The sequence below is a fragment of the Rhinolophus ferrumequinum genome, chromosome 5 (assembly GCF_004115265.2).
Source record: "Rhinolophus ferrumequinum isolate MPI-CBG mRhiFer1 chromosome 5, mRhiFer1_v1.p, whole genome shotgun sequence".
NCBI lineage: Eukaryota > Metazoa > Chordata > Mammalia > Chiroptera > Rhinolophidae > Rhinolophus > Rhinolophus ferrumequinum.
In genome coordinates, this window is record NC_046288.1 from 82,669,823 (window position 1) to 82,689,797 (window position 19,975).

General features: G+C 48.5%; 1 protein-coding gene across 3 annotated transcripts in view; it reads left to right on the forward strand.

The window, feature by feature from the left end:
- SLC2A9 (solute carrier family 2 member 9) overlaps window positions 1-19,975 on the forward strand; it is a 125,630-nt gene that overhangs the window by 61,561 nt on the left and 44,094 nt on the right. For all 3 annotated transcript variants that reach the window (XM_033105904.1, XM_033105903.1, XM_033105905.1), the window contains 2 exons: window positions 8,200-8,332; window positions 18,803-18,990. In XM_033105904.1, the coding sequence (XP_032961795.1) occupies window positions 8,200-8,332; window positions 18,803-18,990 (321 nt within the window). The remainder of the gene's footprint in view (window positions 1-8,199; window positions 8,333-18,802; window positions 18,991-19,975) is intronic.

A 19,975-nucleotide genomic window follows, 5' to 3' on the forward strand; every position in this document is an offset into this window, starting at 1 on the left:
CCTTTCTGTTTACTTGTTTGATTTTTATGATTATGATGCATCCATTGTACACCCATTATACACAATATGAGAGAATTTGTGAAATAAAACCATGAAAACTTCTGTATCTCACCATTTCTGGATAAACATTTTCACAATTTAAAAATAATTTTTCCATTATTTTTTGTAACTTATGCATGCACACACACACAAACACACACACACACACACAAATGCAGGATTTGGTTCATTCCATTTATAACTTTGTATGCTGATTATTTTGCAAGATTATGTGGTGAACAAGTCATTAAAATTATTTGCTATGATACTTTTAATAATTGTACAATATTCTATTTTATGAGTTACCATAACTTGTTTCATAGTTCTTTTATTTGCTGGACATTTGAATTGTTTCCAGTGTTTATTATTGAAACACTGCAAATTGCAAACTTGGGTTGAACCATCTCCTACCTAAATCATTATTCAAATCTCGATTTGTCATTTAGTGTCCAAGAAATGGAAACAATGGGTCCAAGAATATCAATTTATTTAAGACTTTTATGCATATTATCAAATTTTGCTCCCGAGAGGCTGCTTAAATTTACTTTCCTACCAGCAGTGTTCCAGAGTGTGTGTCACGCTATAGTTTTGTCTTCCATAAGCATTTAAATAGCTCTTTGATATTTGATATTAGGAAAAAGTGGTAAGAGAGTTGGGGAAAGATAAATTGAAATGCTTTATGCCGTATTCTAAAATAAAAGATTTTAAGAATTAAATGTAAAAACTGATATCATAAACAACCCGTAAATAAATACAAGTAACAACTAGTGTAGTATTGAATTATCATCTTTTTTAAATTTCTTTGCTTATTAGTGAGATTGAATATTTTATAAGTACATAAGTTTCCTGTTGGTGCTGTTAACAGATTACCACAACAGAGACTAAAATTTATCCTCTCACATTCCTGGGGGCCAGAAGTTCAAAACCAGCTTTACTGGGACAAAGTGAAGGTGTCAGAAGGGTTGTGCTCCCTCCTGGGGCCCACGAGGAGAACGTGACCCCGAGCTCTTCTGGCTGCTGGGGGCTGTCGGCATTCCTTGGCCTACGACCACCTCATTCCACTCTCTGCCTTGGTGGTCACACTGCGTCCTCCTCTTCTCTCTGTAGTCACATTTCCCTTTGTCTCCCTCTTAGAAGAACACATAATCCAGGATGATCTTCCCATCTGGAGATCCTCAAATACAAAATATTTTCTTTATTTTTTTTGCCACATAAATTAATATTCACAGGCTCCAGGGATTAGAATGTGGATGTCTTTTCGGAGGCCATTACTGAGCTCACCACAATAAGTTAGTTTTCAGACATTTCTTCTGTAAACGATCTGTGTATTCACGTACTTTGATTAATTGGTATTTTTACAGTCTCTGTTGCTGTTAAAGATATTAACCCTTTTAGATATTTGTGACAAATATTTTTGTGGCTTTTTTTACTTTTAATTTCCTTTCATTTTTAATGTTGGATTATAAAAAATATTTTTATGTAGTAAAGTCTTTTCTTTTAAGATTTTTTTCCCCTCTCAGGAATACAAGGAATCTTTATCTGTATTTATGGGTTGTTTATGGTATCAGTTTTTATATTTAATTCTTAAAATCATTTGAGTTATTTTAGAATATTGCATAAAGCATTAAAATTTATCTTTTTCCCACCTCTCTTACCACTTTTTCTTAAACTACTCATTAACCCAACCTTTTCCCTATTGAGTTTTGAGGTTTCTTTACCACACATTAAATTCATATACAAGAGTTTCTGGTTCTGGGCCACCCACTTTGTTCCTTTTATAGTTTTACTCTAGTGCCCACACTTCATTGTTGTCACTTTATTATATGTTTAATGCTGTCCCCACTAGTCTTCATTTTTAAAACTGTGCTAGAAATACCCACTTGTTCATTCTCTGGTGGGAACTTTAAAACTATTTCTTCATTTTCTAACACAAACAAAAATGTCATTGAAATTTTTATTGGAAGTGTGTTCAAATGATTCACTAATTTGAGCCCAGTTGAGACAGTTGTTCATAATTCATTATTGCCATTGAGAAACGTGGCATGCCTCCATCTTCACTGCGGTTTTCTTTTGTATCACTCAGTTGTTTTTATTGCTGTTATATTTCTAACTAAGAAATAGAAACTCTAATTTGCCACTTTCTCAAAGTTTTCTAAATAATTTGTCATCTTGATTCCATATTCAGAACAATTCATTATATTTAGAAAAGTTTTCATTTTTCGAGTAGACGTGATCTTGTTATTGTCACTCATTGACAATTTAGTTTTATTGTATGAAGAGGAAGTAACCCATACATTTTTTTTCTTTGGGGAACATCTGTTTTTTATTGGGATGGGGAACAGGACTTTATTGGAGAACAGTGTGTACTTCCAGGGCTTTTTCCAAGTCAAGTTGTTGTCCTTTCAATCTTAGTTGTGGAGGGCGTAGCTGAGCTCCAGGTCCAGTTGCCACTGTTGCAGCAATCCTTGCGGGAGTCGAACCAGCAACCTAGAGGTAGAGAGGACGCGCTCCAACCAACTGAGCCATCCGGGAGCTCAGCGGCCACTCAGCTCAAGGTGCCGTGTTCAATCTTAGTTGCAGGGGGCGCTGCCCACCATCCCTTGCGGGACTCGAGGAATTGAACTGGCAACCTTGTGGTTGAGAGCCCACTGGCCCATGTGGGAATCCAACTGGTAGAGGCGTCTGGGGCTGAGACGGCATGAAGCGCGGAGTGGCCGGGTCAGACACTGGAAAGATGTCCTAGCCCTCCCCACAGACGCCTCTACCGGTAACCCTTCTCTAACCCTAACCCTCCCACCCCTTGTGGTCCTCTCATCCTCTCTGGCAGCTCCTCTCTCCCTCCCCCCGGCCAGGGCCCGTAACCCAGGGCCTTCTTGCCTCACCTCTGGACACCGCAGAGGACTCGAGCCATAATGTCTACCTCCTAGAGACATGTAATTCCAATCAATGCATTTTTCTCAAATCAACCAACATTTATTGAGTGTCCACAGTGTACCAGATCCCACAGAGATGAATAGACCAAGTCCCTGCTTGCAGGGCACTCGCTGCGAGAGGAGCAGATGGAAGGGACACCAGACTGGGGTAGCCCGCCTAGGAAGCCCAGGGCAGAGGGAGCACGGAGCAGCCCTAATGCATCAGGGGAGGGCCTGGGAAGTCTTTCTGTCCTCCTTGAGGGCTGGGGACAGTTAGGTAGCCAGGTGGGAGGGAAGGGAAACACCGTTCCAGGCAGAGTGAACAGCCGGTGCAAAAATAGGAAGAAGACTGAGAGAAGACTGGAATGGCTCAATAAGAGGATCAGGGAGGCAACGACAGGAGATGAACAAGACAGGTCAGCGGGGGCCACACCCCCATTCACCCTGCCCCTCCATGTACCTGGTGACTCATTCCTATGGTGGGGCTTTGGCTGCGTCTCGCCAACCCCTCAGGGAACAAACATGGCCAGCAGGAAAACGCTCCAACTTGGAAGTCAGAAAATTGTAGATTTCCTCCGTCTGCTGCTTTCTAGCCACGTCATTTCACAAGTTACTGCCATTCTGAGTCTCAGTTTCTTCATCTGTAAAATGGGCATAAGAATGCATGTTCCCTGGGGTGAATGTCATCGTTAAAACATATACTATAAGAAAAGAGCCTATCACTGTGTGTATTCTATAAAGAGTTGCTGTCATGCTGCGCAGTGGATCCTGTGTCCACCAAATGAAGCCAAACTCCTCAAGTCTGGCATTCACAGCCCCTGAATTTGGGCCCAGTCTCTAATTCAAACCCATTTTAACCTCTAGCACCATTCAGCCACCCATGCTTTTCTGAATACCTCTCTGTTCTCCCATAATCCTCCTGCAGTCCCTTGGCCTGGGACGATTTACTCTATCTCAATCCACACCCCTCAGCTGTCAAGAAAGATCCAAGTCAAACACATCTAAACGCCTGAAAAGGAATGTAGTTTAACAGCCCTTCTGAAATGAGAACGAAGCTAAACACCACTTGAGCTTGTCCCGACAGAGAGCTCCTGACAAAAGCTTTGGCTGGCTCTGCTGGATTCTCGTAATCAAGGCTCCCAGGCCTGATGGGATAACATGGAGACGTGCCCTTTTCCGGGCTCCCTCCCACTTCCCCCTGCCTGGAGCCCACAGATTCACCTTTCTCTCCCCCCCGCTCCCCACCTGGTGTCAGCAGATGGCACTGGTTGTGTTGATCAGCCAGAGAAGCTGTTCATCCAGGAGTTAAGCAGCCTCTTGTATTAGTTTCATTGGATGGAGGGCGCTGTCTTGGGCCAGTGAAGGCCCAGCTTGTTCTGCAGGCGGAAGGCCCTCTCTTGTTTGCTCAGTGCCAAGCTGTGCGGTTAGTGGAGCCTGGGAGGCCTGGGGAGACGCAAACCTACTGTGTTTCCCTAATTGGTGGAGGCAGCTGTTGCTTCTGGCGGATTTCAAGTCCTAATGTTTGTACAAGGAGACTCCTCTCACTTGTGTGAGACGTGGCCTCTGAGCTTCCCAAACAGCACCTACTGATAACAAATAATTTGTTTCCAAGCTTTGAACATGGTGGGGAGAATATCATAGCAGCCAGTTAGCCTGGGTCCCTGCCCAAGAGGGCTTGGTGTGAAAATGACAGTGATTGGAAAGAAATCACCCCCTACTCATCTGGCACACACATACACCCATCTAGCTGTCAGTCAGACCTGGGACGTGACTCGGACCCTCCCCAAGAGCCAGAATATTTGGGTTTCTCAGGCCAGGCCAGTTCAGGCTAAATGGCTGTGTCACAGTAAAAGGAGCTGGGTGTGTACACCAGGAACTCGCTACCTGGAATCTCAAAGGGGTACGTGACACTCCAGAAAAATGCCCCGAATAAACATTATTCATATTTCTACTTCATATTTTATTTAAATTTGAATCACACACAGCCTGGAAAGAGGGACGTCTCTGCTGAGTAGCCAGTAAATGGTCCTCGGTTTGAAATCTCTGCACTTTCTCTGGCTTCAGTCTCCTGCTGACATTTCAAAGATGAGGAGAAGAGATGAGGTTTTGAAAAAGAGCTTTCTTCATGAAAAGCAATAATACTGCATGGAGCCTCTGCTCCAGGTGCCTGGCAGACTGGGACATGCTGACCCCGCTTTATGAAAAGGGGGCACGTCACCAGAGGCAAGAAAGCTGATGGCATTGGTTTGTTAGGAAAAACTAAAACAAGGCACAGGGCTCCATGCCAAGCCTTCTTTCTGCGGCTCCGCTCCTGCCGTTACCATCCTCACGCGGGCCCTGTCCTTCCAGAAATGCCCACCAGTGAAATGAATGACAACGTGAATGAGTTCAGGAAATAAGAGGCTAGATTGCTTTGAAAATCAAGCCTCACACACTGTGCCAAGAGTCAAGCGCACTCAGAGGCGGAGGGGATGGGAGCAGGCACCTGGGTGTGACCTGGCATCTTGCAAATGAAGAGACAGCACCCCGCCAGGGAGGGTGTCATACTTGCTCTTGGTGGGTTCAGCAGAGGCCACCGGAGGTGTCCATGTCCAGCTGGGCAGAGACCCCAAGGGGACAGAGCATACAGGGAGGAGGGGCAGTGGCTGATGGAATTAGATGGGGGCCCCCGAGAGTGGGTATGCCGGCTCTGCAACTCCTAGACTTCCCGCTCGGGTGCGAGATGTGAATTGCAGGCACTCAACCCAGTCAAGTCACAGGCTCGGGGGTGGCAGGTCTCACCTCAGACCCCTCTTCCATTAGGATGGGCCACTTACGTGGGCTCAGAACCACGGCAAAGGGGGAAAAGCACCAACATCTACTGGCTCCCAACCAACCCTGGGCCAGGCCCAGGCTAGGTGTCACCTCTGTCACCCTCGCAGAAACCCTGCAAAGCACGTGTTAACCACTGTTCTCCTTTTCTAGCTGAGACAGCAGTGATTCCAGAAAGAATTTGCTCACGGCCCCACAGCTAGTCAGCAGGAGGACCAGAATTTAATCTCGGGTCTAACTTCAAAGATGAGTGGGGCTATGAAAGGCAGAGACTGACATCCAATGTCACAGAGGTCGTTGGTAACCAGGGTTGGTCTCCAGCTGTTAAAAATCCAGCCTCGCACCTTACATCTCCCCGGAATCAGGTCACCAGTGACAAAGTCCAGATCTCGTGGGCGTCCTTGTGCTCTTACGAGAACAAACCACACTTCTCGGTCTTCCTTTCTTGAATTCCATTTGGAGGCCACTGATCTGATGGCAGATGGTCCCTGAGAGAGGGAGAAGGACGTGGCTGACAAAGCCATGGTCTGAGCGGGTCTGAACGAGGAGACCCAGACGCCAGGATGACTCGGCTGGAGCACAGAAGGCTGACAAGGGGATTAAGAATGGGCGCCAAGTCCAGGGACTTATGGAGAAAAGAATGGTGTTTACCTGATTCCCCAGGAAGGAGAAGGGCACTCTCTATAAATAGACGGTCAGGGAAGTTGGGTCTGACTGCCTGGTCTGTCCGTGAGGGCAGCATAGGGGTTGAAAGCGCAGCATTGGGTACCACGCTGCCTGGGCTCGGTCCCAGCTCTGCCACCGATGAGACGATTGATGTGAATGCATTTTTTTTCATTCCGTGATCTCTTTTCAAAATTGAGACATAATTCATGTGCCATAGAACACATCTTTTTAAGTCGTTTTTAATGTGTTCACCGAGTTGTGCGGCCATCACTCCTTTCTTATCCCGGAACATCATCATCACCCCAAAAACGCAACCTCACACCGATTCGCAGCCACTCCCCACTCTCCCCCCGGCCCCTGGCAACCACTGGTCTGCCTTCTGTCCCCAGGCCTGGTCCCTTACGTAGAGCTCTCCACCAAACTGAAAAGCTGGCATTGGCCTGACCAGGGCCTCCCAGCACGACGGAAGAACCGTGCTGGCTGCTGAGACCAGCACCGTTTGTGAATGTGGATGGTTATAAAGTGCAGAAAGGGGCGTAGAATCCCAAGTACCTTGAAAATTAACACCTGGACGAGTAGACCCTGGCTGGGGCCCTTTGCCCTGCTCCGTGCTTCTAGGATCTCTGCCTGCTCTACCCTCGTGGGATCCTGGAACTTACGTGGCTGGGCCTGTGTCCTCAGGGGTCCCAACAGGGCCAAGCCGGAACAGCACAGGGAATTCTGCCTCTGACAAAGCAGCTGTAGGAGACACGGGGGGGGGGGGGGGGGCTGACGTGGGCTCCCTGCCAGTTCGGCCGCTCAAGGGTTCTAGGGGCACATCCCCCCAAGTCACCACCTAACACCAGCAGGAACTTCACCCGCTGTGCGCAGTAGTCTCAGGTGTGACTGTGTCTTCTTTTCTCCTTGACTGTCTCCTTTGACTTTCTTAGACAATAAAACCTGTCAAGACTTTGGCACCGAGCATTTTGCTTTTCATCTTTATCTGATCAGAACTGCCTCACATGGACCTTCTCTGCTCTCAGAAGCCCAGGGAACGCTTAGGTGTAAACCTGGGTTAAAAAAGGAATCGGGAAGGATGCTGCCATCCTCATAATAACAGGGGCTCCGTGCTGCAGTTAAGCTGCATTGTAGGTGAGGGCACTGCTTCCAGTGATTCAAAATGCCTGTGTAGGGCCTGCGTGACTTTCACAGACACTGCTGGAAAGTGAAAAGCTCCCTCCCTAAGGGGTGAGCTGAGCCCCCTCCCCGCCCGGCACCGTCACTCCTGTTCACTGACAGGGTCAGTCACTGGAGGCATCCGCGTGGTGGCACCAACGATAGTTTGCTGTGTGCACCACTGTGCCCCAGGGCCCACAGTCAAGCCTGATGGGCTCCCACTCTCACGACAGCCTGAGAGCTGGCTGCGGCTGTCCCCACTGCACAGGTGACGAGGAGATACCCAGGGGCCTGGGACTGGTTTCCAAGGCCACACCCCCAAGAAAGAGCAGAGCCCCTTCAGGCTCACGGAGTCCGTCAGCCCTTGGCCTCCCTGGACCTCTCCTTCTCAGAGCTGCTTCGCAGGTCACCCCCTCACAGGATTCACTGAGCTCGTGGAGAATGCCAGACACGTGCGGCTGGGGCCAAACCGCGTCCATCCCTCCCTCAGCCTTTGTTGGTGGGATCGCTCTGCTGTGGAGGGAGGGACCTTCTGCAGAAAGCCAGAACGCTCGGCCCAGCCCCAGCGTAATGTCTGAAGGCCACGTCCATTCAGCGGCCCCTCTTTTCCCCTCAGGAGAGCACCTGGCCATACCTGTTTGGAGTGATTGCTATCCCCGCCTTGGTCCAGCTGGTGAGCCTGCCTTTCCTCCCCGAGAGCCCACGCTACCTGCTCTTCGAGAAGCATGACCAGGCAGGAGCTGAGAAAGGTAGGGCCCTTTGTCTTTCCCACGCGGCTCCGGCATCTTCGCAGGGTCAGCACGGGAGGATATGTGGGGACTTGGGCCACCCCCTCCGCAGACGCAGTGCTGGGTGCCGTAGGACAGCCTATACGTTGCTTCTTCCCAACAGCCTGCTATGGGTGGCCCAGGGCGGGGACACCGGTCACATTGGGAGCCTGGAAAAGCCAGGACAGAGCAGGATAGTGTCTCTCCATGGGGTGGTCCCCACCACAGAAATGATGTGAACGCAGATTTCTCAGTGGTTCAGGTCTAGGGTAGTCCGCCCTCTATTCCTCCCTTCTTCACTGCTCCGTTCTCCTGTTTTAACATTCACACGTAAGGTAAGGGAATTTATAGGCACAAAAGTAAGCTCCAACATCACACCAGCACAGGGCTGGGCGCCTCCACCCAGGACCCCCGGGGCGTGCCGAGCAGCCCTGAGAGGGGAGCAGTGTCCCCAGTCTATAGGAGAGGCCCGCGTGGGGCTTGGGAGTCATCTTCGCTAGCTTTCCTCACATTCTCTGAACGGTGACGGACTGGGCCACATGCAAAGCTCAGCTCTCAGAATCAGAGGCATTTCTGCAGAGCCCCCGAAAGGCACAATCACTCTGCCTAGCGATAGAAAAGCATGGACAGGAGCTTTCCCATTCATTCAGTTTTATAAAACGAGACACAGTTGACAGCGTCGTGGTGAAGCACGAGGGCTGGACTAACCAGCGCTGCCTGCAGGTCAGCCCGCTTTATGACCTCGAGCAATTCTTTTAACCTCCCTGAGCCTCGGAACCTTCATCTATGAAAAGGAAACAATATAAACTACTGAGAACTCTGTCCATTTTCTTATCCATATCCTGTCCTCTACTCTAAATTTCACTAATGTCCACATCTAAGAAAAAAGTTGGGAATTACATAGAGTCTTTAGTTTAATATAGTTTGTGCAGCATCTTTTAAAATCCAAACCACCTAAGTATTTTCTGAATTAACAAAGGGCATAGTGAAATTTCTATAATGTTCTGTGAAATCAGAGAACGTGATCGTTACCTTTACTGTTTAAATGAAGAAACTGAGGCTTACAGAGGTGAAGGGACTTGCCCAAAGCTGTGGTTATGTGGTGTTGGGTTTCTAGTGGCCTTTGAATATATGATGGAAACTACAGATCTTTCTTCGATAACGTGCCCATATATTCAAAATTTATGGAGCTTGGTATGGCAGGGAAGGGGACTTGAGCCCTCTTTCTCCCAGAAGCCCACAGGGGACAGTGGTGAATGACCCCTCCCCTTCTCACAGCCAGTAAGTGGCAGAAGAAGGTCTGGAACCTGAGGGTGACTTTCTTCCCACCACCCTCACTCGCAGAAGGACATCAGTAGGCAGTGTCCTGGGGACTTCCCAGGGGCCCGTAGGGAGGCAGCCATCCAGAAGTCAGGCTTTGGGGAAGGAGGCAAATGGTCAGATGGTGGAGGCTCTGGAGAGAAAAGAAGGCAGATGAGAAGGAGCTGAGGGGATCTGATTCCCCAAAGCAGCTGGGTGGTGGATTTGTGGAAGATGGCGATCCCGCCAGTTCTCCCCTGGTGGGGGATGATGCCCCCCCACCCTCCTGGCTTCACTGGGAAGAACGCTTGGGAAATGCTTCAATTAAGAACAGTTGGAACGGGCAGTGCATGTAAGTAAATGCCAGACAGCGAAGAAAGCTTAACAGATTTATTTCATAGCACAGCAGGGAGGGAGAGAGAAGGGCAGTTGTAAAAAATGGTAAATATTACATGTGCGCTTTATAAAAAGAACAAAGATGTTAGCCTTAGGTTGAAAGAGAATATTAAAATTTGCATCTGTGCTAATAAAAGTGCTCATTTCACTCCAGGCATTTAGCAAACACTGGATATTTACTGTGCTGGGCATTCTGCCAGGCAATGGGGAAAAAGGGGAGCACAGGATGCCATCCCGGCCCTCCAGGAGGTGTGGGGGGCCTGGTGAAGGGGACGAACACACTCCTGAACAGCCCATCTGTATTGAGAACTATTTCATTCAAAACATTTCATATATGTTAGATCGTCAAAGCCTCACAACAACCATGGAAAGTAGATCGCACTATTATTCCCATTTTAAGACAGAAAAACTGAGGAAGGATACGTTGCCCAAGGACCCAAAGCTGGAAAATGGCGGCACTGGGATTTGGACTCTGACAGTGTTGCTCTGGAACCTCTGAGCACAGACAAAGCACTCTCTATTCCCTAGCAACTTGTTTGTCACTCTGGGAGAGACACCTTGCCCCGTCTATTGGTAATTTGGGGGAAGGGGCCCTGTAGCAGTTAGCTATTGCCATAATAATGCCACATATGAAATCACCCTGAAACTCATTGGCTTAGGACAATAGTACTTACTGTTCCCACGTCTGTGAGCCAGCTGTGAGGTTCTGTTCATCTCGAAAGGGCTTGCCCTCCCAATTCCTCTTGTCTCAGTGGAAGCTCTCTCTCATGTCTGGTAGTCGCTGGCTGACCTAGGGTGGCCTCAGCTCTGTTGCATGTGCCTCACCCTCCAGCAGGCTAGCTGGGGATATGCTCGTGAGCACAGAGGTCCCACAGAGGAAGTGAGAAACACAGCCGTTTTTCAAGCTTCAAATCCTGTTGGTCAAAATAAGTCATGTGGTCAAGGCTGTGTGAGAGCAGGAGGGGTGACACAGTCACAGAGCAAAGGACATAGATGTAGGGAGGCGTGAATCCAGGGCATCAGTACGATCCATTCATCCCACAAGCCCCTTCAGTGCTTTCCTACCCCACGCCATCCCCAGTTCACGGGGGCCAGGGATTGAGTCCCAGCCCTGCATCTGATTTATTTGTGCCACTTTTGTCAACTAAGCAGAAGCTGCCAGCACCTAAAAATGAGGAAACAGCCCAAACTCCCACTGTGAGAAAGGGAGGTTTATTTAGTGGATAGACATGAAATTTTAGCTTAGAGAATGTGATAGGACAATGCTTCAGTCACAGGGGTCAGGGAAGTTGCATTGATGAGGACCCTTTGGTTTGTAAAAGAAACTCAAAGCAGCATTAGGGAAAAGTGAAACTTTTAACTTGTGTCCTTAGGAATGGAATTTGAGGGCACCAGTAGCTAACACTCCTCTTTCAGGCCCAAGTTTAACATCAGTTGAAAGACGGATGTAGAAGTGGGAGAGATGGGATTTAGGATGGATCAAGACCACTTGGCAAATTGGCCTCAAGTCTGATGGCCAGGAGAGCCTTGGAAGACGGTACTCCTGAATTGGACTCACTACCTACTCCTGAGCTCTCGGACAGGCCCTGCCCCCGCAAAGCTTAGAATGCAGAACAGACAGTGTGTGCTCTTCTGGATGGATTCCAAAATGAAAGGGAGGAACTAAGCTGTGGAGGGCACTTCTCTGCCCCACTTACCAATTAACTAAGTCCTTTCTCATCTCCTGGGGAGGTGTGACTGAACGGTGGGCAGAGAGGGAGCAAAAACTGACACTGAGAGGTGCTCCTCCAGGAGGAAAGTAATATCAGAAGTGCGCCATACGTGTTCTTCCCCATAATAGGAAATGAAAAGGCTGGGTTTCAGGAATGGTGGGATCCAGGAGTTAAAACCAAGCCATTAACATACTGCCTTTCTCTCAACAAATCCTAGACATCCTTAGGATTTCATTGGCTTCATTCTTGGACAGCCTTTCTGCACTTCACATCAAGACACTCCTGAGCAGCTCCAACTTTAAATGCTGTTTTAGGAGAGAGATTCCCTTTCACACGGCACACATCTCAATCCCTGAAGGAAAGAATTCTAACTGGCCCTTCCTGGGTCACATGTCCATCCTTGAAACAATCGCTGCCCTGGGAGTTACAATTCCCTGATTGGCCAGTTTGGGTTCCTGTCCAGTCTGGCAATTGGGGGATGGAGGACTGAGAGATTTGATAGACATCTCTACTAGAATTACAGGAAGCACAGGAGGATAGCTTGAAGAAAAAGACACAGGCAACAGAAAAAAGTAATAGATAGTCATCACCTTGAAGGAATGATACCTCTGCATGCTCCTTCCTGGTATTGCTCTGTCACCTCTCCTCCATGGTTTGTGTATGTTTTTGCTGCCACAACCCCAATTGGGCATACAGACTTGGCAGAGAGTTCAGGCAACACTCCCTGGAAAAGCTAAAAACACTTCTTTTTGCTGTTGTTTTGTGGGTGGGAGGGCATAGTTTCTGTGGCATTTAGAAGCCAATTACTGGCTAGAACCCTGGCTTGAATAGAAAAAGATGACTGTCCATTATTGGCTGCCATTGCAATTTAGGTTGGCATCGTGACCAGGGGAAGTTTGTTTCTTTTGGTGGTTTTGGAGAGAAAAGGGTGCATACCAGGATTAAGGTCAGCCACCTTATGACAGAAAACCCAAATGATAGAGTCTTAAACAGACTAGTCTATTTCTCTCTCCCTAAGAAAAGGTTGAAGGTTGGCAGTCTCAGGCTGTTATGATTCTTCATGGTGCCAGGATCCCGTTCGTTTCCTCTCTCCATCTGCCATCCTCAGAAGGTGGCCTCATGGTGCAAAGTGGCTGCCATCAAATCTGCATTCCAGCCAGTAGAAGGGATTCCTCGTCCTTTCACTTTAAGAAATCTCGAAGGCTCACACACTTCTCCTGTGTCTCTTTGGTCAAACGTGATCACGTGGCCTCTCCTAACTATCAAGGAGGCTGGGGAATATAGTCCTTTACAGCGCTGTTGTCACAAAAAGTCAGGCCGTCTCCTAACGAGGGTGAATAATAGTGTCTGGCCACCAGTCAGGTCTGCCCCCATGCGGGAGAAAATAACTGAAGGACCTCTTGGCTGGGATCAGCAGACTGAGGCATTTTGGTGCCCTGGAGGCGGATAACCCGCAGCTCCTTCCAAATGGCCGCTCACACAGCCATTTGATACCCATTTAGAGGTGAGGCTGAGTGAGCTCCGGCAATGAGCTACTGCCAGCAACCGCTGAGCTAAGTAAACACCCAGAAGTTAATGGGAACTGCCTTCGTGTGTCATTCCTGAACACCCCACGGCAGTCTTACTTCCTCCCCAGGAGGACTGTCAACCCCATTCTGGGAAAATGCCCTTCTGCATGTCATTCCATTTCCAAGGACACCCCGTGCCTTAGGGATTACCATAATGCCCTGACCGTGGGTACCCTGGCCTGGGCTGGGTTGAGGGGTTGCTCCACAGCCCAGACGTGGCCAGAAACATCCCGGAGGCAAGGTCTCCTGGGAGGCGCACAGAAGTGGGTCTCAACAATGGCCCTCACTGGAGACAGCCAACTGCTTCTCGTCTGTATTAGGGGCTAGTTTGTTACCTTGGTTACCAGGGATCTAGTTTTTAGTAAGACAAGAAGAAAGTATATTCAAGTGAATTCCTGCCAGAGGTCAGTTAAAAATACAAGCTTTTTCCAAACCATTGCAACGCTTACCCTCAAGAAGAGCATGGATTCCCTGGGGAGGCGAGGTCTGAGGTCCGGGCCATTGGACCTGCCTGGACCCTCCGTGTGGTGGCAGGAATAGGTGAAGACCCAGGGGCAGCAGGAACTAGGGGGCTCAGGTCTCTGGCCTGAAGATCTCACCATGATATGAGCATCCCCCATTCTTTCAGCTGCTCCGCCACCCTCCCCAACTCTCATGGTGCCGGAGGTGCAGCCAGAAGCAGAGTCTTTTTTCCTCTTATCTAAAGTCCCACATCAGTGCCTCTCATGGCTGGGATCTAAGAGGGATCAGCCAGCATGGGAGGCTGGGAAATGGGGTTTGTAGGCTTCTAGCCCAGGTGACACAGGAGCGATTCTAAAAGGGTGATTTCGGACCAAGTCCCAGTGGAATGGGAGAAAATATTTGCAAACTGTATTTCTGATAAGGGGTTAGTTTCCAAAATATATAAGGAACTCCTACAAAAAAACAAAACAAAACAAAAACACCACAAAAAAACCCCAAACCACTAATAACATTTAAAAAGGAGCAAAGGACTTGAATAGACATTTCTCCAAAGAAGACATAGCAACGGCCAACAGGTATATGAAAAAAATGTTCAGCATCACTAATCATCTAGGTCATGCAAACCCAAACCACAATGAGACATCACCTCACACCTGTCAGTATGGCTATTATCAAAAACACAAAAGATACGTGTTGGCAAGGGTGTGGAGAAATTGCAACCCTTGCACAGTGTTGGTGGCAATGCAAACTGGTGCAGTCACTACAGAAAACAGTACGAGATTCCTCAAAAAATGAAAAATAGAACTGTTATATGATTTGGCAATCCCTCTTGTGGGTATTTATCCAAAATAATTGAAACTAAAACCTTGAAGAGATTTTAGCACTCCTCTGTTCACTGCAGCACTATTCCAAGATGTGGAAACAACATGAAACGTTTGTCAATGGATGAATGGATGAAAAAAAAAATGTGGTCTGTAAGACAATGGAATATTATTCGGCCTTGAAAAAGAAGGAAATCTTGCAACGTGACTACATAGATGAACCGGAAGGACGTTACACTAAGTGAAATAAGCCAGTCACAGTAGGGCAAATACTGCATGACCTCACTTATATGAGGAATCTAAAATACTCAAACTCATAGAATCAAACTGGATTAGTGAGTGGGTGCCAGGGGCTGAGGGGAGGGGGACATGCCAAGTTGCTATAAAGTTTCAGGTTTGCAAGAAGAGTAAGCTCTAGAGAGCTCACATAGTGCCTATATGTGGCAATACTATATTGTGCATTTAAAAATTTGCTAAGAGGAGAGATCTCACGCTAAGTTTCTTACCACGGTAGAATGATTTTTTTTTTTTAATTTTTCAGTAGTAAATTATTCATTTACTAATGGGAAAAAATAAGCCACAGCTATGGAGCTCACTCCTGACCATATTAATACGGGTGCCAGTTCTATTGCCTGCAAAAGCAATCGTTGCAAAGACAGCATGCCCACAGGCCTCTAAGGAGCACTGCTGGGAAAGAGAACTTCCAGTTTGTCTTAAGGCAACCTGAACTCTCGGACAGGGATGCACGATGCAAGGAGATCGGCTGTCTGTGACCACCTGCTGTCACTGCCATCCTCTGAATCAGGCCAGCATGACCCCTGTGGACACGCAGCAGTGCAGGAGTGGAAATGCCAGGTCTGCAGTGCGACTTGGGCATGTCACTTCATCCCTCTGTGCCTCAGTTTCCCCATCCGTTAAATGGCAGAACGAGCACTGCCCTTGCAGGGGTTCGTGAGGGGCCTGCAGGCCCGGCATCCAGCACCGTCCACCTAGAGTGGCAGAGAGCTGTGTTCTGCCTCCCCGTGGAGGGAACACCTTCTGCGTAGAAACCACGCCTTGTCTCTCCCTTTACACCGTGTCCTTAGCACTCCTACCCGCCCCTCCGCCCCCCGGCAAGTTCTCAAGAGCTGCAGGTTGATTGAAATGAACCGAATTTGGTTTTATTAGCTTCTCAGCACTGGTTTCTTTTCATCATTCTTTGAGGGGTGTGGAAAGAAAGATCAGACAGATGTCGGTGGGAACATTGGCTCCCTCTCTTTCTACCTGGGATCTTCGGCACATTTCCAGGCTTCCCTGAGGCTCAGTGGATGAACAACACTAGGAATCGTGATGAAGTCTGTAAGACACCTAGCCCAAAGCCGGGCACATAGTAGGTGCACAATAAATGTTAGCCTCTCTGCCCCTTGAACAAAGGTGAGTCTTTAACTGGTATAAGACCTGCTTACATAACAGCTCCCTTTTCCAGCCTGGGAGTTGATCGTGCTAGAGGATTCTCCATCTAGTTGGAAAATGCAAATTCTCCTTCCTTTTTCAAGTTCTTCGCAGTTTGTGATGAGAACATGGCCGGGAATATGAATGAGCTGTGAGCCATGGAAGCTTCTTACTTTCAAGTGCAAGGGTGAGGGTGGGAACTTGATCTAGGAGGAGAGGACGTGGGGTAGATGGAATGAACTATTTAAATGACTTGGAGATGAAAGAGAAGAGACTCCTCTGGGACGGTTATTTTCCACAGCAAATGTCTTTTGGAAATGGGCTCGCTGACTATAAGTTTGTGAGGCCGTTTTGTCTCTCTCCAAGCAGCGCCAGTTACAATTATATGTCTGACTCGTCCCCTCCCCACCCCAAAGATGCCATCATCTCATCCTCTCCCAGTCTTTCACTGAAGCTGCACATTTCTGGGTCCTGCACTTGCTTTAAGACCTCGTGGTCCATCTTCCTGTTCAATGCCTGGGTTCCTCCCGCAACATTTCCAACAGGTGCTCATCAAGCCTCTCCTTGCACACCTCCAGGGATGGGGAACTCACTGCTCATGAAACCACCCAATCTGCCCTTGAATATGTCAGTCAGACAGTCCTTCCTTGTGGTGAGCTGACCGCTGACGCCTCCCAGCTGCTGACCGTGGTCCTGGTTTTGACCTCAGGACCAAGGAAAACAACCCCGCGCACATCCAGCCTTCTCCTCCCAGAGGATTCCCTTCTCCAGACGAAACATCAGCAAATATGAGGAGGGTCCAGTGACATTCACCCAACATGGTCTGAGCACCTGCCGTGTGCCAGGCTCTGAATAAGACACGCTTTACCACCACGAGCACCTTCCCTGCGCTGGCAGGACCACAGTTGTGACAGGAGAAGCAGTGGTGGCCATTTACCGGCTGCAGGACACTCCGACACTGCCCCATGCACTTCGTTCCTTCTCTGCACAGTTCCCTGCCCCTGTATGATGGGGTTTTCACTCCAGGTCCCAGGCCTTCACCTAAAGACTGTGGTTACTCCTGGGCTCTGGGTGGAAACAAACGCAAGTCCAGCATCACCTGGGCTTCAGAGTTGAGGCAGACGCCCACGGAGCTAAGAGCTGGACGCTGTCAGCTCCACGCTGCTCACAGCCAAGCAGGGAGTCCTTTCCCGAAGGGGACTGAGTGGCATATCTCCATGTTTGCCACCTAGTCACACAAGATGCTATGCCTCATCCAGTCACAGGAATCTTCTACGAAGGGGTGTGCGGCAAGTAGAACACACTCTCTGTAAGAACACATGTACAGGAGAACATTGAATTGATGTGTTAAAGAGGAAGGACATCATAACTTTTAAGAGGAAGAAGAGAGATTTTTGTTACAGGAAAGTTTGTTAAGAGCTGAGTGTTTATTTTAGCTGAGAGCTTCCTGACAGCCAAGGTGAAAAGGGGAAAAATAGGTTACAGTTTCCTTATTTTATAATGAAAGCGTGTATGTCAGGGAAGAGAGAGAAATATTTTCCTGCCCTAAAACTCTAGGATGACTTTATCACATGAACATTGCATTTTAAACTTTGCAGAAGTATGAGAAATACTGTGGTTTTAGTGCATGACGCGGAAACATTACTCATTCAGCTACTTCTCCCATGCATCCTTAATAAATGCTACAAAAACTATTAAATCAGAGCTTATAAAAGAGACATCCTGAGGCAGCTTTCAGTACACTTCTGGAAATAACACCACAGAGCCTTCGTGGGTTTGCTTCTTGGAGAATCTGGAGCAAGCTTAACGACTTTTATTTTCCTGCTACTTAAGAGGAGCAATCACATATGCCCTGCGGTTCAGAGCCGTGTTTTTAAAGATGACGCCCACTGTCGAATGAGCTATCCACAGGAGCCGTCACAATAGCCACCTTTCCCTGAAGGAGGACAAATATCACAGTGCTGAATATTTAAACCTGCTCCCAAAGGGTCTCCTGTGATCTGATTATTATGACCTCAGGGGTCTAATCCGTCAGCCCACCTGACCACCGATTCCCATGGAGGTTTACACAATTAAGGTCTTGGTGAAAAATCACAAGTTCACTGAGGCTGGAAATTTGCAGCAGTCAGCCTGGAAAAGGCATACGTCACATGGGTGAGTTTGAATCCTGGGAAGATTAGCTCTTTGAGACTATTTCCCGAAGTTTCTGTATTTCAGGGGGTCATGGGGAAAAGGCCCTGGAGGTCATATGGGTCAATCCTCGTTCCAATGATACAATGGACTCCCGGGCCTCCTGGCCGAGTGGTGGTCTGACCTCCACTGGACACTCCCAGTGAGGACGGACGCACAGGGCCAGCAAACAGGAGACGCTCAATAATATCCATCGGAAGACACACCTCCTGTGTGTGAAGCTCTGAGCCAGTGTTCAGCGTGTATTATATCGTCCAGTTATGACAGCACAATACCAAAAGCAGCCACGTGCGGCAGGCCTGATCACAAATGTCCACCAACCCTGTGGTAGAGATGGGACTCAAACTCTGGGCACGCTCTGCTTTGCTGTAGGGCAATCAGGAGAATCCTGGTTCTCTCCTGGCCGACCAGGTGGTCTTGGGCAAGTCACTGCATCGCTCTGGGCTTCTGTTCTCCGATTTTCAAACAAGGGCTTTTGTGTCTGGGTGGTGGGACTGTCCGTGCGGGGCCCAGCATTAGGCACAGCAAATGTCCTGACCTCTGCTGAAAGTCCCTGCTTGTCCCTATGTGCAGCCTTCCGGACATTCCTGGGCAAAGAGGACGTGTCCCGAGAGCTGGAGGAGGTGCTGGCCGAGGGCCGCGTGCAGAGGCACATCCAGCTGGTGTCCGTGCTGGAGCTGCTGCGGACGCCCTCCGCCCGCTGGCAGCTCATCACCGTGGTGGTCACCATGGGCTGTTACCAGCTCTGCGGCCTCAATGCGGTGAGTATCCCTGCACAATTGGAGGGACTGGAGGGAGGGGCGTTGGGGGTGGGGGGGAGCCTGGGTGCCAAGCCCAGCTCTGTGCCGTCAGGCAGCCATGTAATCTGATCCTCAGTGTTCTCATCTGTAAAATGGGACAGCATAACAGTGAAAGAAATAATCCATGCAAAGTTTCAGGGCAGCAGCTAGCACAGTTCTCCCTTAATAAGTGCTGCCTGTCGTTGTAGTCATTCATCCCTAGAAATACTTAAAAGTCATCTTTCTTAATAAAATGGGTATTAGGGTGTCATACGTAAGGGACATTGAGATGATTTAAATAAAAGTAATAAAAGTACTCACAGCTGGGCTGGCTTCAATGGGTGACTTTGGCCTGAGAAAATATCAAGGCTTTAAAAAAAGCTTTTGGGGGGCTGAGCTGATGTGGGCAGGAGAGTGGGAGGACCAGGTCTCCCTGAGAAGTTCCCCAAACCCTGTAATGGACGTAGTGCCCCTTCTCGCTCAGAGCTCCAGGAAGTAGAAGTTGGGACTTTGAGGAGTAGGGACGCCCACTTGGGATCACTGTCATTACTGCTGCTTCTGGAGAATAGTGGGTTGCCTCCAGAGGTGGTGAGTTCCCCATTCACAAAGGTGTGGAAGCCTGCCGGCCAACCACGTGGCAGGGACATGTGGAGGAGATTTTGCACTGAAACGTCCAGTGCCCGCTGTCCTTTATGTAGCTCAGGAGAAGTGTGGGCCCAGAGGGAGGAAGAAGGGACTTTCCATAGAGCCCAGAAAAAATAGCTCCTCTGCCTTTAGATGGATGAGGCTGGCCTCCCTGCTACAAGCCAGCAGGGAGGGGGTTAGCGCGTGTTGCGGAAGTGACATGAAAAGGGGAAAAATGACAGTCTAGAAAGTTAAAACCATAAGGGTCTGCCTCGTGTCAACAGCTCTTGATTCTATTTTCGAAAACACTGGGTGGAAATGAGATCGTCTTGCCACGTACTTG